The sequence below is a fragment of the Carcharhinus amblyrhynchos genome, chromosome 2, assembly GCF_965287045.1.
Source record: "Carcharhinus amblyrhynchos chromosome 2, sCarAmb.v2.hapA, whole genome shotgun sequence".
NCBI lineage: Eukaryota > Metazoa > Chordata > Chondrichthyes > Carcharhiniformes > Carcharhinidae > Carcharhinus > Carcharhinus amblyrhynchos.
Genome location: NC_137325.1, coordinates 32,930,430 through 32,956,048, shown reverse-complemented (window position 1 = coordinate 32,956,048; position 25,619 = coordinate 32,930,430). Strand labels below are relative to the sequence as shown.

The 25,619-nt window shown below is 42.3% G+C and overlaps 1 protein-coding gene across 2 annotated transcripts in view; it reads right to left on the bottom strand.

Annotated features, from left to right (window-relative positions):
• The window catches only part of LOC145353449 (putative 2-ketogluconate reductase), a 70,805-nt gene that overhangs the window by 17,380 nt on the left and 27,806 nt on the right, over nucleotides 1-25,619 (bottom strand). The window contains exons 1-3 of one of the 2 annotated variants that reach the window (XM_080204244.1): nucleotides 23,421-23,633; nucleotides 2,047-2,422; nucleotides 674-845 (exon numbers count right to left, since the gene is read on the bottom strand). In XM_080204244.1, coding sequence (XP_080060370.1) covers nucleotides 674-845; nucleotides 2,047-2,419 — 545 coding nt within the window. In that variant the 5' untranslated portion in view covers nucleotides 2,420-2,422; nucleotides 23,421-23,633. Of the gene's footprint in view, nucleotides 1-673; nucleotides 846-2,046; nucleotides 2,423-23,420; nucleotides 23,634-25,619 lie in introns of those variants that run through there. The other variant, XM_080204235.1, reaches the window with a different exon arrangement.

Genomic DNA, 25,619 nt, shown 5'->3' with positions numbered 1-25,619 from the left:
TTACTGAGATAGAGGATCAGCTATGATTATGGTGCAGGCTCAAACAGTTAAAAGGCCTACTCCTATTTTATGACAATAGGCAATGTTTTCATGGTCATCCTTAAACTTTTAATTCTAGATTATTATTAAATTCACATTTCATTATCTGCCATGGTGGGATTTGAACCTAGGCGACCAGGGCATTACCATCAGTCTCTGGGTTACTAGCCCAATGATAATATCACTATTTCATCACCTCTTCTCCATGTATGTTTAATACTATGGAAATAAAGACTCTAATGATTGGTACTGAGCATATACATAAGCAGTTATACCACATTGATGTTACTTACTGAGAGGAGATGAATATGAAGCAGTCAGACAATAGTCCAGTGATGTCTTGGTCTTATTTAACCTTTGTAAATAGTTAGCATGCAACTAAACGTTTTAGAATGAAAGACCATTGCCTCCAACAAGATGTCTTCAAGAAAGAAGACAACAAATCCTGAGATAAACCCACAGTGACAAACATTCAACCCTCTTCTGCCCAGGGTGCAGGTGAAGTGCTGAGTGCAGGGACTAAAATTGTGCCATTATACCAATGTGTGCCTCAATACACTCTGTTACCACATTTTGTCTATGTTCCTCAAATGTGAGAAACTACTCCTTTCATGGAATCTCCCACAAACGTTACCTCCTGTTCCTGTTATGATACAGAATTTTCATATCAAATCCTTTGGCTCTTTGAGCAACTTTGTATCCAATCCGTCCCATTCCAATGATTCCAAGAGTGGCCCCAGTCACTTCTACTCCAAAGCAGTTCAATTGATAACTTCTAGTATCCGGGGAAGTTGCAATCTTATGACCTAAAATTTAAAAAGCAAACTGTTTCAACCTTTTAGCAAAATGATTTGCTGAAGTTGAATCAAGGTGAAAATCTTCATGCCCAATCAGTTGGCCTGCCTGTCTCAGAACCTGCCCCCTAAAGGGGGCATTAAGTTCAACCCATAGTGTTCATGAAGCACAGTCTATCAATTCTTTTCAAAAAGAGCTAGAAAGAGCTTTAGAAAAGCCAGGGAATGTGATTAGCCTATGTGAATAACCTATTTCTATGCTGTACGATTCCATGATTCTAACCTGCACATTTTATATTTATTAAATCATGTCCTAACCTTGGTATTAAACCACAAAAGTAGTATTCTGAAAGTTAGCTGTTATCCGTTTTGCACATTTTCATTTTACATCCTGTTATAAAACAGAGGTTGATGCCCCCCGAGAACTAACACCTAACCACTCAATAGGGAGTATCTCGCCCTATAATCTGTAAAAGTGAGTGTGAAATAGTATGATCTGCTCTTCAGCAACTTCTAGCTGTTAACTCAAAATAACTCCCTGACATGCTCTCTAAAATCAACAATTAATAATTTATTTATCTCACTAAGAGTGAACAAGTTCCCTAAACTATTAACAAACTGAATAAAACACGATTCTAATGGCATGCTGTTCCAATAAATACATTTCCCACTCATTAACGAAAAAAAAGAATTGTAGTCATTCTCTTAATTACAACCAGGTTTTGCATCGTCTGAAATATTTTGAGCCTTCTCTGTTGATTCTTCTTTGGCACCTTTGCTATCTAGATGAGGCTTTGACCTAAGAGCTATGGCAGGCAGCAGTCACTCTCTGCCTTTTGTCTCACTGCCCTCTTCATTTTATACCTGTGATGACATATCAATATCCCCCACAATAGGATTGGTCCTTGGTTGCCAAAACCATCAGATTTAAATTTAAAAGGTTCCTGGTATTTAAGTGTCTAATTCAAATTGATTGGCTGAATTTTTAAAAAAATCAAAAGCCTGAAAGCCTGTTGCCTTGGTAACAATGCTGCTTGGCCTTTCAATACAAACATTTCGGCCTGGGGCTTTATACTTACTTGCATTTTTTTGTAACCCTAAGCATAGAAAAAGCACCACCTTTTAAAGGGATCATGCAGTGCTTTCTCCCTAACATTTTACAAACATCAATCTACAATTACTCTACTCAACTTCACAACAATCCCCATCTTACCTTCCAGTATATTCCTGGCCGATACCAACATTAAAGCCATGCCCATTTCAGCTGTAGCATTGTCCACCACATGGGGAGTGTTGGCCACCTTCACTCCAAAACTATAGATCAAGGGTAGATTCAAGTGGTCCACACCAACTCCATGGTTTACAACAATCTTCAACTGAGGTAGAGATTTTAGAAGCTTTTCATCTATTTTGGGAAAACATTGCCATTGAATTAAAGCCTGGATTTTATTAGCAAGCTCCTTTTCGTCTTTCAGGAATTCTTCACAGCAGATGATGTTGAAATGTTCCTTGATGATTTCTGCAAAGCTTTCTGGGATACCTTTTTCACCAATTGCAGAGACTAAAACATGAGCCTGTTCACTCATTCTCTGTGGGAGAGAGGAAAAGATGTGGGTATGCCGGCGTTGGACTGGCGTAAACACAGTAAAAAGTCTGACAACACCAGGTTTTAGTCCAACCTATTTATTTGATAATATTCTCACAAGTGAGAATATTATCAAATAAATAGGTTGGACTAAAACCTGGTGTTGTCAGACTTTTTACGGAGAGAGGAAAAGACAGACAACAGTATTCTGTAAATGGTTTGTATATTATGTCGCTAGATATTCTTCTCTCCTTTCTCCTATCACTTCTGATGCATCACGTATACACCACCAGGCTTGATTCACCCAACATGCAGAAACTTCCTGACCTCAGGAATGTGGGTTTGGAGACAGGACAAGGAGCACAGTTAGAAACTTGAACAGTTTGCAGTGGCAGATAGTTGATTAGGCCAATTAAGGGACCAATGCGGGCAGATTGCTGAACACTATAGCTGTCAGCACCCCCACTCCCACCCTCACCCACCAAGATGGCAGGCTGGAGGACCATCAGGGTCTCTCCTCACTGGTCCCTTGAATGCATCACTAAGAACACAGCCTCGGTCATATCTCTCCTAGATTTTTTTTGGGGTGAGGGGATTCTGTCCTTTTTATGGCCCTAAGAGCTGCATATCTTATAAATTGTCAACTATTATTTAGGTTTGTATAAGCGCCTCCACTTCAAGGCACCCTCCTACACTTTACCTGCCTCAGCCGCACACACCTCTGCTGGTGGGGCTTGAGTTTGTAGTGTTCTGTAGGTGATGCTATTGGGTTTCCCACCCGAGGAACCTGTCCTTAATTGGATGGCGAATATGAAGATGGCTCTGATTTGGCTGCCTCATGGAAGATTCCAATTTTCAGTCTACTTCTGACCCATGCAGGATTGGGACAAAGAAATGGTCTCCACACATTTAAACTTTACAAAGGGCATAAGGTTCTGCCAAAATGTGTCACTTTGTGACCAGCCTGCTGAATGTGTGTCAATTAAGGGGCAATCCTTCCTTGTGCTCAAACAAATCTTTCCCATGATGTGTTGCTTGGCTGGTATCAGATTTAGTTAACTAAACCTGCAAAGTAATACTACTTTTACTTTCATCTTTATTTTATCCTTTATTTCACTGCTTTGTTACTTCATTTGTATTTCTGTTTGGTGTACTTATGTTTACTCCTTTATAACTTAATACAAGGTGGGGGAAGAAAGAAGAAATGATTCACAAACCAGGAGGAGGTGTTAATACAGATTGCAACTAGGATATGTAAGAGGTGACTGTAGGTGCAGAATCTAGAACGAAATGTAGATTGTACAAATTGAATCATGATTATGTTGATGTAAGTCTCAGTGACATCCCCATTCAGAAAAGGGACAAGTGTACTAGACACTTTGGAAGGATAGTTGTTATGTTAATGGGTGAATAATCCAGTGGCATAGAATAATAACAAAGAACAAAGAAAAGTCCAGCTCAGGAACAGGCACATCGGCCCTCCAAGCCTGCACCAATCAGGATGCCTGCCTAAACTAAAATCATATCACTTAGAGTCTGTATCCTTCCAATCCCATCCTGTTCATGTATTCATCTAGTTGCCCCTTAAATGCCGCAATTGTACCTGCTCCCACCACCTCCCCAGGCAGTGCCTTCCACACATACTGTGTACCCTCTGTGTAAGAAACTTGCCTTGCACATCTCCTCTAAACTTTTCCCCATGTACCTTAAATCTATGTCCCCTAGTACTTGACTTTTCTACCCGAGGAAACAGCATCTGACTATCCACTCTCTCCATGCCACTCAATGTTGTAGACCTCTATCAGGTCACCCCCCCCAACCTCAGTTGTTCCTGTGAGAACAACCAAGTTTATTCAACATCTCCTCATAGTTGAAACTCTCCAAACAATGCAACATCCTGGTAAACCTCTTCTGTATCTTCTCCAAAGTATCCATATCCTTCTTTTGATTTGATTTAATTTATTATTGTCACATGTATTAACATACAAAGTATTGTTTCTTGTGTGCTTATATAGCTAAAGCACACCATTTATAGAGAAGGAAATGAGACAGTGCAGAAGTTGTGTTACAGTCATAGTTAGAATGTAGAGAAAAATCAACTTAATGCAAGGTAGGTCCATTCAAAAGTCTGACAGCAGCAGGAAAGAAGCTGTTCTTGAGTTGGTGACCTAGACTTTGGTATTTTATTCCCCATGGAAGAAGGTGGAAGAGAGAATGTCTTGGGTGCGTGGGGTTCTTAATTATGTTGGCTGCTTTGCCAAAGCAGCGGGAGGTGTAGACAGAGTCAATGGATAACAAAGACAAAGAACAAAGAGCAACCCAGCACAGGAAACAGGCCCTTCGGCCCAACGAACCCGCTCCGCCATCTTATCAATGTGTTTTTCCTCCTCCACCTTTGACCCATGGCTATGCTTATGATACCCCCATTGGAAACCAGATTAAGGGGAGAATAACTTAGGGACAATTTGTTACACCTGTCAGCCTAAGAGCACATCTTTGGGGTGTGGGAGGAAACTGGAGCACCCGGAGGAAACCCATGCAACCACAGGGAGAATGTGCAAACTCCCACAGACACAGGCCCAAATCCATGTATCTGCACAGCTAGCAGTGATAGTCACTGAGCTGTTGTGGTGCCCATCTGCTGGTCCAGTTTTAAGCATACACAAACGACGCGAAGTACTAGGCCACTCTTGAAACATCCAAGAACAGCCCACGCACGACCCACCGTTGCATGCCCCTCGTTAGACAACAAGGTGGACCGACGCACCTGCGGAGTAAAAGAGGAAAAACATCAACACATGTTACATTAGATTTCCAGGAACGTCCTGAGGCTCTGATCCTTATTTAAAACAGTCTCCTATAATCCTCCATTGCTGTTTCGCTCATGTGCCTATCTAAGTAAACCTTAAACAAGTCCAGCGTGCCTGCCTCCACCACCTTACTTGGCAGTGCATTCCATACCCCCACAACCCTCTGTGTAAATAACCTCCCTCTCGCATCCAAATTATACCTCTCCCCCCTCACCCTAAGCTCGAGGCCCCTCGTGATATTTGTCTCCAATCTAGGAAAAAGCCTGCCACTGTTTGCTCTATCTATATCCTTCATTATTTTATACACCTCTATCAGATCCACCCTTAATCTCCGTCTTTCTAAGGAGAAGAGCCCCAGTTTACCCAATATTTCCTCATAACCCAGTCCTTCCATACCAGGCAGCATCCTGGTAAACCTCCTCTGCACTCTCTCCAGGGTCTCCACCTCCTTCCGGTAGTAAGGTGACCAGAACTGGACGCAGTACTCCAAATGCAGTCTAACCAACGTTCTGTACAACTGTAGCATTAGACGCCAGCTCTTGTACTCTATACCCCTTCCTATAAAGGCTAGCATACCACAGTTTTCTTTGCAACCTTCTTCACCTGTGTTGCCACCTTCAGAGACTTGTGCACTTGCACTCCCAGGTCCCTCTGCATTTCTATACTCTTAATAGGTCTATCCTTTATCATGTAGCTCCCCTCTACATTATTCCTTCCAAAATGCATCACCTCGCATTTATCAGGATTAAATTCCATCTGCCATTTATCTGCCCAATATACCAGCCTATCTGTATCCTGCTGTGTCACCTGACTTTCCTCCTCGCTATCCGCCAATCCTGCCATCTTTGTGTCATCTTCAAACTTGCTGATCACACCACGTATGCCCTCTTCCAAGTCATTTATATATAATATGAATAGAAGAGGTCCCAGTACTGAGCCCTGCGGCACACCACTGGTGACAGACCTCCAGCTAGAAAAGGACCCTTCCACTACAACTCTCTGTCTCCTGTTGCCCAGCCAGTTTTCAATCCATCTAGATACCTGTCCCTGTATCCCATGAGCCTTAACCTTTTCTACCAGCCTACCATGAGGGACTTTGTCAAACGCCTTACTGAAATCCATATAGATGACATCAATGGCTCGTCCATCGTCAACCGTTTTTGTCACCTCCTCAAAAAATTCTACCAGATTCGTAAGGCAAGACCTACCCTGAACAAAGCCATGTTGCGTATCCCTAATCAGATTGCAACGCTGCAAATGCATATACATCCTATCCCGAAGAATTTTTTCCAACAACTTTCCTTCCACTGACGTCAAACTCACCGGCCTATAATTACCAGGGTTATCCCTACTGCCCTTTTTAAACAGCGGTACCACATTAGCTATCCTCCAGTCCTCTGGGACCTCACCTGTGTCCAAAGAAGAGACAAAGATTTGCGTTAGAGGCCCAGCAATTTCATCTCTCACCTCCCTAAGCAGCCTGGGATAAATGCCATCAGGCTCCAGAGCTTTATCAGTTTTTATGCTGCCTAAAAACCCTAACACTTCCTCCCTCGTAATGCATATTTCCTTCAACTGGTCCTCAGCTCCCTCCAGGACATTACAAGACACCAAGCCCCTCTCCTTTGTGAACACTGACACAAAGTATTCATTCAGGATCTCCCCCATTCCCTCAGACTCAATGCACAGTTCCCCTCCTTTGTCCCTAAGAGGACCGATTTTCCCTCTAACCACCCTTTTGTTCCTAATATAAGAGTAAAATGCCTTTGGATTTTCCTTAATCCTATCCGCCAAAGCCATTTCATGCCCCCTTTTCGCCCTTCTAACTCCCCTTATGAGCTCCCTCCTACTCTCTCTATATTCCTCCAGTGCTCTCTCCGTTCCCAGTTGCTTAGTCCTAACATATGCCTCTCTCTTCTTCCTGACCAAATCCTCAATATCCCCTGTGATCCAAGGCTCTCTAATCCTGCCTTTCCCATCCTTCCTCTTTACCGGCACATGTCTTTCCTGCAACCTTTTCAGTTTGCCCTTGAAAGCCTCTCACTTGCCGACCGTGGACTTACCCGCAAACAACCCCTCCCAATCAGTATCCATCAGCTCCTGCCTAATCCGGCTATAGCTTGCCTTCCCCCAGTTCAGCACCCTCCCCTTCAGACGGCACTCATCTTTTTCCATTTTTATCCTGAAGTAGACAGACCTGTGGTCACTGTTAGCCACATGTTCGCCTACTGCAACCTCAACCACCTGCCCCAGCTCATTATCCAAAACTAAATCCAGTATAGCCCCGTCCCTAGTCAGGCTAGTTACGTACTGCTCCAAGGACCCTTCCAGCACACATTTTACAAATTCCTCCCCATCTGAACCCCCAGCTCTATGCACCTTCCAATCCACTCCAGGAAGATTAAAATCTCCCACTACAACCACCCTATTCTTTCTGCACCTATCCAAAATGTCTTTACATATGCCTTCTTCCACTGCCCGTGGGCTGTTGGGTGGCCTATAGTACACCCCTAGCATAGTAATCGCTCCCTTCCTATTCCTCAACTCCACCCACAGCGACTCAATCCCTAACTCCTCCATATTATCCTCCCTCTGCACCGCTGTGATGTGCTCCTTAACTAACAATGCCACCCCACCACCTCTCTTCAACCCTCCTGTCACACCTAAAACACTTATACCCAGGAATATTTAGCTGCCAGTCCTGCCCTTCCTTTAACACATCTCCGTCACTGCCACCACATCTAAATTCCTCACGAACATTAAGGCCCTTGTATGGATAAGACGGGGTCTGCAATATGAATGAGCAAGCTGACCATGGTACCATGGGATAATTCAAGTGGGATAAGTAAGTAGTAAAGTAGTGGTGTATTTTGATTTTCAGAAAGTTTTTGATAAAGTCCCACATAAGAGGTTAGCATGCAATATTAAAGCACATGGGATTGGGAGTAATTGCTTGGCATGGATTGAGAATTATTTCCAAAGAAGAAACAAAGAGTAGGAATAAATGGGTCCTTTTTGAAGTGGCGAAGGATGATAGTGGGGTCCTGCAGGGATCAATGCTTGGGCCCCAACTATTCACAACATACATCAATGAATTGGATGAGGGAACCAAATGTAATATTTCCAAGTTTGCTGAAGACACAAAACTTAATGGTGGAGCAATAAGGGCTCAATAGAGGTCCAGTGACAGGTGGAGGCGAGGGAAAGACTGACAAGATGTCATTGACAGAACTACAAAGGGAATGTAAATAGTGGTGATCATGGCTAAGAAGATAGTGGCACATTAAGAAATCAGAATGTGTTTATGGTAGAACAGAGATAAACAGCGTGACAAAGGACAACATTGAACAGATAACAGATGGCCCTGGTGGGGTAGGGGGAGGGGTGGAGAGACAGTGGTAAGGGAAAAAAAGATTGAAAGCCAGATCAAAAAAAGCAATGAAAAAATGGATCAATGGAAGAAATGACAATAAATGGATAGAAAATTTAAAAATAGGGGGAATGTGGAAGAGAGAGTTCACAGTCTGAACTTGTTGAACTCAATGTTAAGTCCAGAAGGCCTAATTAGAAGATGAGGTGCTGTTCCTCCAGTTTGTGTCGGGTTTCACTGGAACATTGCAGCAGGCCAAGGACGGACATGTGGTCATGAAAGCAGAATGATGTGTTGGAATGCCATGTGACTAGAAGATCTGGGTCCTGCTTGTGGATGGATTGAAGGTGTTCTGCAAAGCAAGCATGCAGGTGTAGCAAGCTGTTGGGAAGGCAACAAGGGGTACCAATATCTTAGCAGCTGTACAGGACCTTGGTGAGACCACACTTGGAGTACTGTATGCAATTTTGGTCTCCCTCTGTAAGAAAGGAAATACTTGCCGTAAGGAAGTGCAGCAAAAGTTCACCAGACTGATTCCTGGGATGGCAGGATTGTATTATGAGGATAGATTGTGTCAACTGGGATTGTACTCAGGAAAAGTGGAATTTAGAAGAATGAGAAACGATCTAATTGAAACATATAAAATTGTGATAGCTGGACAGACTGAATGTAGGGATGTTGTTTCCTCTGGGGTGGGGTTGGTGGGGGGCTCTACAACTATGGGTCACAATCACAAGATAATGGAGTAGACCATTAAGACCAAAATGAGGAGCAATTGCTCCAATCTGAGTGTGGTGAATCTTTGGAATTCTCTAACACAGAAGGCTGTGGAGGCCAAGTTACTGAATATATTTAAGAAGGAAATAGATAGATTTCTTGGCTCTGGAGGTGTCAAGGGATATGGGGAGAGCCTGCGAGTATATGTTATTGAGATAAAGGATCAGCCATGATATTGCAGGCTCAAAGAGTTAAAAGGCCTACTCCTATTTTATGACAATAGGCAATGTTTTCATGGTCATGCTTAGACTTTTAATTCCAGACTTTTATTGAATTCAAATTTCATCATCTGCCGTGGTGGGGTTTGAACCCAGGTGAAAAGGGCATTACACTCAGTCTCTGGATTACTAGTCCAGTGACAATACCACTCTCTCATCACCTCTTCTCCTTGTATGTTTATTATTATGGAAATAAAGATTTGGTGGCAGAGGGTGGGGGTAACTCTAGTTAAGTAAGGGTAAAGGGTAACTCTATTGATAAGTATTGAGCATGTGCATAAACAGCTATACCACACTGATGTTATTCACTGAGAGGAAATGAATATGAAGCAGTCAGAGAGTAGCTCCAGCTATGTCTTGGTCTTATTTAACCTTTGTAAATAGTTAGCATGCAATGAAATGTTTTTGACCAAAAGACCATTGCCTCCAACAAGATGTCTTCCAGAGGAAAAAGCCAACAAATTCTGAAATTAACCACAGTGTCAAGCATTCAACCCTCTCCTGCCCAGGGTGCAGGTGAAGTGCTGAGTGCAGGGACCAAAATTGTGCCATTATGCCAATGTGTGCCTCAATACACTCTGTTACCACATTTTGTCTATGTTCCTCAACACATTGTGAGGAACTGTTCCTTTCATGGAATCTCCCACAAACGTTACCTCCTGTTCCTGTTATGATACAGAATTTTCATATCAAATCCTTTGGCTGTTTGAGCAACTTTGTATCCAAGCCGTCCCATTCCAATGATTCCAAGAGTGGCCCCAGTCACTTCTACTCCAAACCAGTTCAACTGATAACTTTTAGTATCCGAGGAAGTTGCAATCTTATGACCTAAAATTTAGAAAGCAAACTGTTTCAACCTTTTAGCAAAATGATTTGCTGAAGTTGAAAAAAGGTGAAAATCTTCATGCCCAATCAATTGGCCTACCTGTCTCAGAACCTGTCCCCTAAAGAGGGCATTAAACACCACCCATGGTGTTCATGAAGGAGAATCTATCAATTCTTTTCAAAAAGAGCTTTAGAAAAGCCAGGGAATGTGATTAGTCTATGTGAATAACCTATTTCTATGCTGTACGATTCCATGATTCCAGCCTGCATGTTTTATATTTACTAAATCATGCCCTAATCTTGGTATTAAACCACAAAAGTAGTATTCAGAAAGTCAGCTGTTATCCGTTTTGCACATTTTCGTTTTACATCCTGTTATAAAACAGAAGTTGATCCCCCCGAGAACTAACACCTAACCACTCAATAGGGAGTATCTCGCCCCATAATCCATAAAAGTAAGTGTGAAATGGTATGATCTGCTCTTCAGCAACTTCTTGCAGTTAAGTTAAAAGAACTCCTTGACACGCTGTCTAAAATCAACAAGTAACAATTTATTTATCTCACTAAAGTGAACAAGTTAACTATAAATAAAACACAATTCTAATGGCATGCTGTTCCAATAAATACATTTCCCACTCATTAACAAAAAAAATAGAATTGTAGTCATTCTCTTAATTACAATCAGGTTTTGTATCTTCTGGAATATTCTGGGCGTTTTCTGTTGATTCTTCTTTGATACCTTTGCTATCTAGATAAGGTTTTGGCTGAAAAGCTAAGGGCTGTGGCTGGTGGCAGTCGCCTTTTGTCCCACTGCCCTCTTCATTTTATACCTGTGATGACATGTCACTATCCCCCACAATAGGATTGGTCTTAGGTTGCCAGAACAACAGATTTAAATTTAATAGGTTCCTGGTATTTGAGTGTCTAATTCAAATTGATTGGCTGAATTCAAAAAATTCAAAAGCCTGTTGCTTTGGTAACAACGCTCCTTGGCCTTTCAATACAAGTGTTTCAGTCTGAGGCTCTATATATACTTGCATTTTTTAAAACTCTAAGCACAGAAGAAGCACAACCTTTTAAAGAGAGCATGCAATACTTTTTCTCCAGCATTTTACAAACACCAATCTACAATTACTCTACTCAACTTCACAACAATGCCCACCTTACCTTCCAGTATATTCCTGGCAGATGCCAACATTAAAGCCATGCCCATTTCAGCCATAGCATTGTCCACCACATGTGGAGTGTTGGCCACCTTCACTCAAACTATAGATCAAAGGTAGATTGAAATGATCCACACCAACTCCATGGTTTACAACAATCTTCAACCGAAGTAGAGATTTTAGAAGCTTTTCATCTATTGTGGGAAAATGTTTCCATTGAATTAAAACCTGGATTTTATTAGCAAGTGCCTTTTTGTTACTCAGGAATTCTTCATAGCAGGTGGCGTTGAAATACTTCTTGATGATTTCTGCATAGCTTTCGAGGATACCTTCTGTTTCACTAATTACAGAGACTAAAACATGAGTCTATTCACTCATTGTCTGTGGGGGAGGGGAAAAGACAGACAACAATATTCTGTAAATGGTTTGTATATTATGTTACTAAATATTCTTCTCTCCTTTTTCCTATCACGCATACACCGCCAGGCTTGACTCATTTATCATGCAGAAACCCTCTGGCCTCAGGACAAGGAGCAAAATTTTAAACTTGAACATTTAGTTGGCTGCCCAACATATTCCCACACCTCCAAGGATTATTGTCAGAGGCAGGGTCAATATCACAGATGATATCCACCTGGGAATGGCAGGTAGTCAATTAGGTAGCCAATTAAAGGATCGATGTGAGCAGGCTGCTGAACACTATAGCAGTCAGAACCCCCACTCTCACCCTCACCCACTGAGATGGCAGACTGGAGGACCATCAAGGTCTCCCCTCACTTGTCCCATGAATGCAACACTAAGAATACAACCTTGGCCATAACTCTTCCTGTTTTTTGGGGGTAGGGCTGTTCTGTCATTTTTATGGCCCTAAGAGCTGCAGATCTTGTAATTTTTCAACTATTATTCAGGTTTGTGAAAGCGCCTCCACTTCAAGGCACCCTCCTACTCTTTACTTGCCTCAGCCACCCCCCACCTCTGCTGGTGGGGCTTGAGTTTGTAGTGTGCTATATGGTGATCCTATTGGGTTTCCCACCCGAGGAACCTGTCCTTAATTGGAAGGTGAATGTGAAAATGGCTCTGATTTGGCTACCTCATGGAAGATTCCAATTTTCAGTCTACTTCTGACCCATACAGGACTGGGACAAAGAAATGGTCTCCACATGATGAAACTTTACAAAGGACATTAGGTTCTGCCAAAATATGTCACTCTGTAGCCAACCTGCTGAATATATGACCTATGGAATGTGTGTCAATTAAGGAGTAATCCTTCCTCGTGCTCAAACAAATCTTTCCCATACTAGCTGCTTGGCTAGTATCAGATTTAACTAACTAACCTGCAAAATAAAACTACCTTTACTTTCATCTTTATCTTACCCTTTATTTCCCTGCTTTGTTACTTCATTTGTATTTCTGTTTGGTGTATTTATGTTTTCTCCTTTATAACTTAATACAAGGTGGGGGAAGAAAGAAGAAAATGATTCACAAAACCAGGAGGAGGTGTTAATACAGATTGCAACTAGGATATGTAAGAGGTGATTGTAGGTGCAGAATCTAGAACAAAATGTAGATTTGTACAAATTGAATCATGATTATGTTGATACAAGTCTCAGTGACATCCCCATTCAGAAAAGGGACAAGTGTACTAGACACTTTGGAAGGATAGTTGTTATGTTAATGAGTGAATAATCCAGTGGCATAGAATAATAACAAAGAACAAAGAAAAGTCCAGCTCAGGAACAGGCACATCGGCCCTCCAAGCCTGCACCAATCAGGATGCCTGCCTAAACTAAAATCGTATCACTTAGAGTCTGTATCCTTCCAATCCCATCCTGTTCATGTATGTGTATAGTTGCCTCTTAAATGACGCTGCCGGTTGTGTGAGGAACAGTTGAGGATGCTGGATCTGTACTCATTGGTGTTTAGAAGGATGAGGGGGGATCTTACTGAAACTTATAGGGCACTGTGAGGCTTGGATAGAGTGGACATGGAGAAGGTGTTTCCACTAGTCGGAAAAACTAGAACCAGAGGGCACAACCTCAGGCCAAAGGGATGATCCTTTAAGACAGAGATGAGGAGGAATTTCTTCAGCCAGAGAGTGGTGAATCTGTGGAACCCTTTGCCACAGAAGGCTAAGGAGGCCAAGTTATTGAATGTCTTTAAGACAGAGCTAGATATGTTCTTGATTGATAAGGGGATCAGGTTTATGGGGAAAAGGCAGGAGAATGGGGATGAGAAAAATATCAGTCAAGATTGAAAGGATTGCAGAGATGCAAGGAGGCATAGGGACGAATTTACAGTGAATAAAATCAAGACTATTCTGCAAGAGAGCAGAATGGAGGAACACAGAGGTCGCAAAAAATTTTAGGGCTGGAAGAGATTAGAGAAAGGCAGCTGCAAGGCCTGGTCTGAAAAGAAGATTGGTGGGGCCAAGAATAGATCTTTCAAAGGTAACAGTGCAGGAAGAGAAACCATTGTTGGCAGTTCTCTGGTTTTGACTTACTGGTTAGATAGGAGCCAGCCAAGGGCAGTTCAATCCAGATGGGCAAGAAAGGAGAGGATTTGGAAATGACAGACCCATAGAGTTGTTGCTGGTGGTGTGTTATGGCTCATGGGGTCCAAGTTGCTGTGCTAATGTGCAATTTTACATACATATTGTAGCCTGGAGCTTTGGATAATGATGGTAGAAATTCCAACTTTCTTTCCATCACTCAGAATCTTTCCTTTCTTCCCATCTGCCACTGACACTTGTTGGAAGGATTTGCAGATTCATAGTTAATCTGTTTGATCGCGCTATGACCACATCTTCATTTGTCATCAAATTCTGGGGCAGGACTTGAACCCAGTTCTTCTGGCTCAGAGGCTGGGAACCACCCCATCCGCTGCACCACATGATCTCCCATAGAATGGCTACAGACTTCAAAAACTCTGACCCCTCTGCCATTTACATTATTTTTATCCAAGTTATTATTAGTTATTATTATTCGTAGAATAATTGAAGTCCATGTTATTACAATGCACCCCTCAGGAGAAAGTTCATGACAAATTCCCCAGTGTGATCAATAACGAAACCTTTCAAATCAAGAAGACTGGAATCATAGATTACAGAAAACTTCCTTTCAGTCAACAACAGAAACAGTATAACAACTGAAAATAAGGGTAACGCAAGCTCCACAGACATGTCATTCCACTTGGAAGTGTCTGCACTGACCAAAGCCTTGATGCAATGTCAGGCCAAGATTCAGTGCTGAAATCAACCTGTTGCCTATGCATCACGTCATTGGTGCTGAAAGACTTGCAACTCCCATGAACAACAGATACTTTTGAACAATCAAGCATTTGACTGACATTGCAGTATTGCAGCTACCCTTAACTCATTTCACAGCTCTTCACTTTGGGCAAATGCTTCGACATGACCTCTAACCATACCTGCTTCCAGACCATTTAACATATTTTGGAGAACCTCATTGAAGTTGACTCCCACCCTTGATTTAGCAATAGCTTTGTACATTCTAATGACAAAGTGGGAGGGGGGTTGCTATGGGGATCCATATAGATGATTAACCATGCCGTGATCAATGTTGCATGTTTACTGTGCGTCCACCTGATCAATTTAACTCTGACAACCCATTAATATGCTCCAGCAAACCAAGTTAGAAGTATTATACACAATGGCAGTTTTAACCAGTACCTACCCATATAATACTTAATCTGACAGAGAGTAATAGTTAATGGATGTTACCTTTATGAAATAAGAACCACTGGTGTTTCATAAATGCTAAGCCTTAGTTCCCTCCACCTTCCTAGGAGCATTGTGGGCTGCATTACAGAATAAGGGTTCTTGCTATATCAGGAAAGTCAAAGCTTGTTCTAAAAATACTCTCCATTCAATTTCCATTTCCACAATGAACACGGAAGCTAAGAAGGCTGCATGTGATAATACTGCCAGGGATCCTTCATTTCCAGCTGTCTCTACAGTCGGCACTATGCTTAATCACTTAACTGTTAACCAACCACAAGCCCAACTGCCAAATGAAGTCGTCATTAGGGGCACCTATTGGATCACCCTTTATTAAATCCTACTACAAAAATACTGATTCAACTCCAATCCTCATTATCTAGAACGAGGGACAATTTTATGCTCCTAATATCACCACTTGATGGTTCCTTACAGTTGTTCCACTCACACTCAGTCATTAGCCATTACTCATTGTCTTCTACCGATGATAAAATTAAACAGGTGCTTGATGGCACAAAGTCAAACACAATTGGCACGATTTTCCCAAAAACATTTGTGCCCGACAGGAGATGTACTACAGAGGCCGTAAGGCGATTCACAGTAGTGGGGATGGGGACGGGGACGGGGATGCGGGGGGTGGTGGTGGTGGAATGGGACCTAATCCTGTTCAAGAGGCCAGGAGCAGAGTGCTCATGGAGCCATTGGGCATATGCTAATCTCCAATCGGTTGACATGGTCCCCTGGATTGCCGGCTGCAAAAACTGCACATTGCAAATCACCCACAATTATACAACATTGTTGAAAACACTAGCAGAACTTTGCAAACCACAGTAAAAAGGTTTTCTGCAGAAAATCTTACTGAGTTAGTAACATTATAGATGTGCTGAATTGCTATTCAACCTACACCTCATTTCATCACCAAGGTTTTTCCACACCAGATTATAAAATGATTAATAAATACCTCAGGTTATCAGCTAAGCCCACAGTTTCTAAACCACCTGTCTTGCAGGTAAGAAAGATATAGTTAGCAGAGAAGATCGATCACATACAAGCAAACTTACTTCAAGTTAACATAACTCAACCAACTTTCCAAATTCTGGCTCAAAACCTGGGAAACTCAAGAAAAGCTTATGAAGAAATACTTCAACAACAAAGTCAAATCTTTGATTACAATATAAGGAACACTGTATTGGTGCTAGATTATGGAACTAAATTGGATATTTTTGTGTCCAGATGGAAAAGATATTTTCACATGAGTAAGACAAGACTTACTGTTTAGTAAAAAGCATTAAAAGAATTTCAAACGGCACCATATTAATCAGCTAAAAACAGTCACCACTTTTGGTGACTTAAATTAATAACTGTATTCTCTTGATTTTAGCATGTGTAGGATGTCATTGACTGCATACATGAGGCCATTCAAACACCCACACATCAACCACGAGCACTTGTTAATGATAAGGAGGTGTTATTCCATCAATGTTCACCTTGTGTGCAACCACTGTAAAAGATCTGTGCAGGTCTGTTCACTGTTCTTTTGGAACTCTCACTGTACTTACACATTATAGTGATCCCACATTCTCAAAATATTTAGACCTGGAACCAGCTTTAAGGGGTGGCTGCTAGGCCACAAAGGATATCCCCTTTTATGGTGCATCTGTAAAAGTCAGTGAAAGTCATCGCGGACATGCCAAATTTCCTTAGTCTTGTGAGCAAGTAGAGACGTTGGTGGGCTTTCTTAACCATTGCGTTGGCATGGAGAGACCAGTTCAGGTTGTTGATGATCTGGAAACCTAAAATCTTGAAGCTTTCAACCATTTCTACTTCATTCCCGTTGATGTAAACAGGGGCATATCCTCCACTACTCTTCCTGAAGTCGATGACTATCTGCTTCATTTTGTTGACATTGAGGGAGAGATTATTGATGTCGTACTAGTTCACCAGATTCTCTATCTCTTTGCTATATTTCGTCTTGTCATTGTTTGAGATCGGACACAGTACAGTGGTGTCATCAGCAAACTTGAGTTGGAGGAGAATTTGGCCACATAGTCATAGGTATACAAGGAGTACAGTAAAGGGCTGAGAACACAGCCTTGTGGGGTACTGGTGTTGAGGATGATTGTAGAGGGGGTGTTGTTACTTATTCTTACTGAGTACGGTCTGTGGGTTAGAAAGTTCAGGATCCAGTCACAGCGTGAGAAACCAAGCCCCAGGCCAAGGAGTTTGGAGATGTGCTTTGTAGGAATAATAGTGCTGAAGGCTGAGCTGTGATCGATAAACAGGAGTCTGACAGAGATATCTTTGTTATCTAGGTATTCCAGGGTTGAGTGCAAGGCCATTGAAATGGTGTCTGCTGTGGACCTGTTGTGCGATTGGCAAACTGAAGATGATCCAGGCAGTCTGGGAGGGTGGAATTGATTTGCACTATGACTACCTTCAAAGCACTTCATAATGAAGTGCTTTGAAAGATTAGTCACTCATAGTGCAACAAAGTACTGTACCACTCCTTGTCCTATCCCTACTAACAAAATTAACTGCATGAGACATGGTTTCTGAATCTCGCGAACGATTTGAAATCTTTTAATTTTGTATGTGATCAGCTTACTTGTGCAAACTGGGGTCTGATGATGCAGGGGCATTGAATTGAATATCTGGGAGGTGGAGGTCTACCTGCCAGCTAGTTAATGGACTTTATTGTCAGAGGCCAACTGGAGAACTTTAGTCAGTTTCCAGACCTCTGAGGCATTAGGGAACAGTTGCCCCCAGTGGAGCAGTCTCCTGGTGGCAGGCCAACACCCACTCTAGACAGGCTTAAAGGTCACCTGGACTCAAAGGATTTTTCTGGTTTTAAGAAGTTAGAGTGAGGGTGCCTCCATTTTGCAGCACTCTCTCTAACATGAAAAAGCAGCCCACACTCTAGCTGTTAATTGGCTAATCTGGGGAAAATCACAGCCAGATAACTATTCCCCACTTAATAAGAACTCCTGATCCTGATTTGAGCCTAACAGTGGGGTCCTGAAGCCTGCAGAGAAAATCCTACTTGTCCTGTCATTACAGCACAGGAGGCCATTCGACTCTCTCTGTGTAGAGTTATACAGTCAGTTTCATTCCCCTGATTCATCCCTGCAGCCAGCAGCTTTATTTACTTTAAATGCCCAATTAATTTCATTTTCAAATCATTGATTGTCTTCACTTCCATCACGCTTGCAGGCAGTAAGTTCCAAGTCATTACCACTCACTGTGCAAAAGGTTCTTCCTCACATGCCTCTGCATTTCCTCTGCAAAATTTTAAATCCATATTTCCTAGTCCTTGCACATTCAGCTGAGGGAAAACAGCTTTTCCTAGTCCACCGTACCTAAATCTATCATAATCTTGTACAACTTTATTAAATCTCCCCTCAAACTCCTTTGCTCCATGGACAACAATCCCAGCCTCTCCAACCTCCAATTCCCCAACCCTAAATCTCCTCTGCACTCTCTCAAGGAGCCCCACATCATTCCTAAAGTGTGGTGACCAGAAATGAATGCAATACTCCAGTTGGGGCTTACCCAGAGCTTTCCCTGCTTCAGTATTCAATAACTCTATTCATAAAATCTAAAATCCTTTATGCTTTCCAAATTACTCTCAATATGTTCTGCCACTTTGAATAATCTGTTCACATGAACCGTCAGGTCCTTCTGTCTTTGCAGACTCTTTAGGTTTGTGTCATTAAGTCTACATTGTTTCACCAAAATACATTATCTCACATTTTTGTGTGTGAAATTCCATTCTGCCACATATCTTTTCATGCATCTACCCTTTCTATATATCCTGTTGGAGTTGATTGGTATCATCCTCACTGTCTGTCAGACATCCAAGTTTAGTATCATTAGCAAGTTTTGAAATTTTATTCCATGGGCCAAGTCTTTCATACATATCGAAAGAAGCAGTTGTCCCAGCACTGAATCTTGAAAAACATCATTATCTCCCATCCTCCAGTCTGAAAAACAACCATTTACTATGATTCAATTTTTTGTCCTTAAGCTATTTTTATCCAAGCTGACACTGACACTCCTTTCCATGAGCCTCAATTTTGTTAAAGTATTTGATGTGGTACTTTGCCTTAGTTTACATATTATTATGGTAGTTTTCCTAGAGGACAAATGGGGACATTAGTTCCAACTATATTAATTTTTAACGGGAGAAATACGTTGCCTTTTAACAGTCCTGTATTTGACTTCTGAGAATTTTTTCGGTAATGACTGAGCTTCATTACGACAGAATTGAAGCTGAAGACAGAGAGATCAGAACTAAGTGACCTGCTTGACAATGAAGCTCCTCAAAAGCTGGAGGAACAGTACATAAGAACTTCCAGTCTGCCCCACCATTCAATACGATCATGGCTGATTTACACCGACCTCAGCTCCTTTGCTGTGCCATTTCTCCATAGCCCTCTACTCCTTGATCTGTCAAATATTTATGTACCTCCACTTTAAATACTTCTAATCATCCAGCCTCCATTACCCTTTGAGACAGAGAATTTCAGAGATTCAGCACCCTCTGAGGAGATTTCTACACACCTCAGTTTTAAATGACCAGCTCTTTATCTTGTAGCTCTTTATCTTGTAGAACAACCTCCAGTTCCCTTTTTCGAGACTCTCCCACTAATGAAAACATCTCACCAACCACCTGTCAAGCTCCTTCAGGATTTCATATGTTGAATAAGGTCACCCTTCACTCTTCTTAACACCAAGGGATGCAGACCTGGACTATTTAGTCTCTTTTGATTGGCCAACTCTCTCATCCCAAGAATTAGCCCGGTGAATCTCTTTTGGATTGTCTCCAATGTTACCATATCCTTTCTAAAGTAAGTGGACCAAAAGTGTGCCCAATATTTCAGATGAGGCCTCACCTATACTCTGTACAATTGCAATAAAATCTCCCTACTTTTAAACTCCAATCCTTTTACAATAAGGGTCAAAATGTCATTTACCTTCTTAACTACTTGTTAGACCTGCCTTCTAGACTTTTTGTGATTAATGCACTAGAACAGCTAGGTCCTTCTGTACTTCACTCGCCTGCAGTCTCTCTCCATTTAGATAATAATTTGCCTTTTGATTGCTCCTACCAAAGTGCATGATCTCACACATCCCTGTTAAACTCTGTTTGCTGGGTTTTCACCCAATCACCCAATTTATCTATATCTTGTTGCAGAATCTCAATATCCTCATCTTAACCTGCCCTTCCATCTATCTTCATAGATAGAACATAGAACATTACAGCGTAGTACAGGCCCTTCGGCCCTTGATGTTGCGCCAATCAGTGGAATCAATCTAATGACCCTCTAACCTTAACTATTCCAATATTATCCATATGTCTATCCAATGACCATTTGAATGCCCTTAAAGTTGGCGAATCCACTACTGCTGCAGGCGGGGCATTCCACGCCCTTACTATCCTCTGAGTAAAGAACCTGTCTCTGACATCTGTCCCATATTTATCACCCCTCAATTTAAAGCTATGTCCCCTTATGTTAGCCATCACCATCCGAGGGAAAAGGCTCTCGCTGTCCACCCTATCTAATCCTCTGATCATCTTGTATGCCTCAATTAAGTCACCTCTTAACCTTCTTCTCTCTAACGAGAACAACCTCCAGTTCCTCAGCCTTTCCTCATAAGACCTTCCCACCATACCAGGCAACATCCTGGTAAATCTCCTCTGCACCCTTTCCAATGCTTCCACATCTTTCTTATAATGCGGCGACCAGAACTGTATGCAATACTCCAAGTGCGGCCACACCAGAGTTTTGTACAGCTGCAACATGATCTCACGGCTCTGAAACTCAATCCCTCTACCAATAAAAGCTAACACACTGTACGCCCTCTTAACAACCCTATCAACCTGGGTGCCAACTTTCAGGGATCTATGCACATGTACACCAAGATCTCTGCTCATCCACGCTACCAAGAGTCTTTCCATTAGCCCAATACTCTGTAATCCTGTTACTCCTTCCAAAGTGAATCATCTCACACTTTTCCGCATATCATATCATTGGCAAATTTGAAAACCTTACCTTCTGTTCCTTCCTTCAGGTTATTCATGTAAATAGTGAACAACTGCAGGCCAAAAACTGCAGTATTCCTCTAGTAACATCTTTCCACTCTAAAAACTCAGTTTTCTATCTGACAGCCAGTTTTCAATTCATGCTAACACACTTCCTGCAATTAGGGGAGGCGATGATCCTCAGGCAACTTGAGATGGGTAGTAAATGCTGATAAGCCAGCGATGCCCACATCCCACGAATGCATTTTTAAAAATTCCATGGGCTTTTACTTTATGCAGCAGCCTCTTATGTGGTACCTTGTCAAATGCACTTTGGTAATCTAAATACACTATATCTATAGGTTCCCCTCTATCTATTCTCTCATCTTTCAATTATACACTTTAATAGCCTTTTGGTCTTAGTATTGAGTTCAACGATTTCAGATCATCACCACAATTCTCATTTTTTTGAACACCAGACAAGGATAATTTTGCTATCCTCTCACTCTGGCACAGTGATTAGCACTGCTGCCTCACAGAATCAGGGAGCTAGATTTAATTCCAGCCTTGCGTGACTGTGTGGAGTTTGCATATTCTCCCTGTGTCTGCGTGGGTTTCCTCCCACAGTCCAAAGATGTGAGATTAGGTTGATTGGCCATGCTAAATTGGCCCTTAGTGTCCCTGGAGATATAGGATTAGCAGGATAAATATGTGGAATAATGGGGTAAGCCTGGGGTGGCATGGTGGCACAGTGGTTCGCACTGCTGCCTCATGATGCCAGGAATCTGGGTTTGATTCCTGACTTCATTCACTGTTTGTGTGGAGTTCGCATGTCCTCCCTGTGGATGCGTGAGTTTCCTTCAGGTGCTCTGGTTTCCTCCCACAGTCCAAAGATGTGTGGGTTAGGTTGATTGGCCATTCTAAATTGTCCGTTAGTGTCAAGGAGATTAGCAGAATAAATGCATGGGGTAACAGGGATAGGGATTGTTGTTGGTGCTGGTTTGACGGGCCAAATGGTCTCTTATTGCATTGTAAGGATTCTATGATTCTAAGCCTGAGTAAGAGTTGGTGCAGGCTCGATGGACAAATGGCCTCCTTCTGTTTTAAAGGGATTCTATGATTTGCGCCTCCTCCAGACCCACATTTTATTTATTTTCTTGTTACATTGCCAATCTCTTTTGTCTTTCTCTCTCCTTCCTTTCACTCAGTAGGCACTCCTGCCTCTCACCCTATCACAGACTTTCCCTTTTGATGTTGCCCTTCCTTCCCCATTTCCTGTTTAAAATCGTTTACATTTCTAACTTTTTCTAGTTCTGATTGACCTGCAAAGTAAACCCTCGCTCCAACAATTCTGAGCGGTTTCGGCCATTTTCTGTTTTTATTTCAGATTCCAGTGTTCGCACAATTTTGCTTTGTACCTTGCTGTTGGCCTTTTGGAACCTCCGTCGGAGCCGCCTACCGTAACTAACTTCGTATTAGCCAACTAAAAAAACTTTTTAAAAGCACAACATATTAATAGAATTATGTTTACATTCTGTATTATAAACTCAGAGTTTGAGACTGAGCAAACAACTTTTTCTCCCACACAAGTCCCTGCTTTCAACCAGTCAATTATGCAAATACTTAGTATTCTACTTTTCAAAAATCATTGTTCAATGAGGATTATCCAAAAATCGGAAGTATTCAAGTTGGGGATGGAATTCTCCGACCTGTTCAGAGACCCACAGGATCACTGTCCAAGTGACGGGTTTCTGGATTTGTTGAGAAACTGGGCAGGATCTTGCTGCGCCAGTTGTACACAGATATACTGCAAAAACGCCACTGTTCTCTGCTTGGCGTTCCCAGTTTTTAACAGTGTGTCAACATTCACCAGAAAACCCCTTGTCAAAGCGATCGGTCTGAAACTGACCCAGATCCACAACCCATGCTCTCCATGTGCTGGGATGTCTCTTCCATTCCAGCCGACAACACAGGAGAGAAGGGACAGTGTTCCGTACCGGCCAATGAGTACATCACCCACACGCACCCCCGATCTGTTGTTGGATTGCATTTGAAGCGGGGGCTCTGCAACGTGAACTCACCGTGTTAGGGGTCCTTCAGTCAGCGGAGTGTCAACGGGGAGCCTTCGGGACACAAGCCGTACATCAACTGGGAATAAATGTTCTTAATGTGAAAAACGTCTAACAGATGTACAAAGTCCTCTCTTTCGTGTCTCCGCCTTGGTAGGGGCTACTTAGGGAGGTTTTCACTCTATGGCGGCGATGGATCCAATCTTATTTTTCTTGAAGGTCTGTCTCCTGATTATTTCTACATACCCATCTTTGCTCTTCTCTAATAGTTAATGTTTATCTCTCGTTCCAAACTGGCCACCAGATTATTAAAGCGTCACGCTATGATTTGAGCATCTTTATGAGGGCAGAAGGTGCGTTTTCTCTACCGAGTAACTCACTTCATGATTCCCCAAAGCAGAAGAGATTTCATGCTGTATATTTATTAAATGAGATGCACTTGTATTTTTAGTCAATATATTCATTGTAAATATATTTGATGAACTCCAACTCTTTTGTATCACAGATTTTAAAGCAATGAAAATTGAAAAAAAAGATTGTGATCAACTTCTACTGGAATTTAAATCTTTTGCAGACACACTGGAGTACATCAAAGTAAAGGTATTAGCATCTCAACCTGGTCAGTTAGAGAGGGTGGGCAGGATGATGGATACAAAAGAGGAAAATTTTCTAGTTAAAGAGACCATGTAATTAAGGAGGAGTGTGGAGTATTGGATGGTATTAACATAATGAGGAAGGAACCATTAAGAGGGTTAGCATCCTTGAAAGTGGATAAATCTCTAGACTTGCAAGAATTGTAGGACAGGGTGCTGAAATAAGGAAGGGAAGAAATTGTGGAGACTCTGAGCACACATTTTCCCAAACACTCGGGCTACAGATATGGTGACAGAGGACTGGAGGAGAGCTCACATTTTACCATTGTTCAGAAAGGGAGCTAGTCTAGGTAATTAAACCTAAACCTGATGGTGGACAAATTGTTGGAGAAATTCTGAGGGACGGTATAAATCATCGTTTAGAAACAGATTAATTAAGGACAAACAGCAATGATTTGTTAAGTGAAGTCTTGTGTAAAGAACTACACTGATTTAGCAGGGTAAACAGTGAGTTACGGCAATAAGGCCTGGATGGGATTGTCGGTGCAGGCTCAATAGGCTGAATGGTCTCTTTCTGCACTATAGAGATTCTAAGGATCTATTATGGGAAGGTGACCAGACGTGTTGATGAAGGTAGTGCATTTAATGTAGTCTACATGGATTTTAACAAGGCCTTTGAAATGGTCCCTTGGGACAGACAGCTCACAAAAGTGAAAGTTGGGATCCAAGGGAAAGTGGCTACTTGAACATAAGAACATAAGAAATAGGAGCAGGAGTAGGAGTAGGCCATCTAGCCCCTCGAGCCTGCCCCACCATTCAACAAGATCATGGCTGATGAAGTGGCTCAGTTCCACTTTCCCGCTTTCTCCCCATAACCCTTAATCCCCTTGCCTACCAAAAACCTATTTACCCACATCTTAAATATATTTAGTGAGGTAGCCTCAACCACTTCAACGGGCAGAGAATTCCAGAGATTCACCACCCTTTGAGTGAAGAAGTTCCTCCTCACTTCTGTTCTAAACTGCCCCCCCTTATCTTGAGGCTGTGCCCTCTAGTCCTGCTGTCCTTTCTGAGCGGGAAGAACCTCTCCACCTCTACCCTATCCATCCCTTTCATCATCTTATACGTCTCAGTGAGATCTCCCCTCATCCTTCTAAACTGTAACAAGTACAAGCCCAGTTGATTCAGCCTCTCCTCATAGCTCAACTCCGGCATCAGCCTAGTGAACCTCCTCTGCACTCCCTCCAAGGCCAAAATATCCTTGCGCAAGTGCGGCGACCAAAACTGCACTCAGTACTCCAGCTGCGGCCTCACCAGTGCCCTGTATAGTTGCAGCAAGACCTCCCTACTTTTATATTCAATCCCCCTCGCTATGAAGGCCAGCATCCCATTAGCCTTCCTGACCACCTGCTGCACCTGTAGGCTGAGTTTTTGCGACTCATGCACAAGGACCCCCAGGTCCCTCTGCACCATAGCATGCTGCAGCTTTTCGCCCGGTAAGTAGTCCTTCCTACCATTATTCCTACCAAAGTGGATAACCTCACACTTGCCAACATTGTATTCCATCTGCCAGGTCCTCGCCCACTCGCTCAGCCTATCTAGATCCTTCTGCAGACTT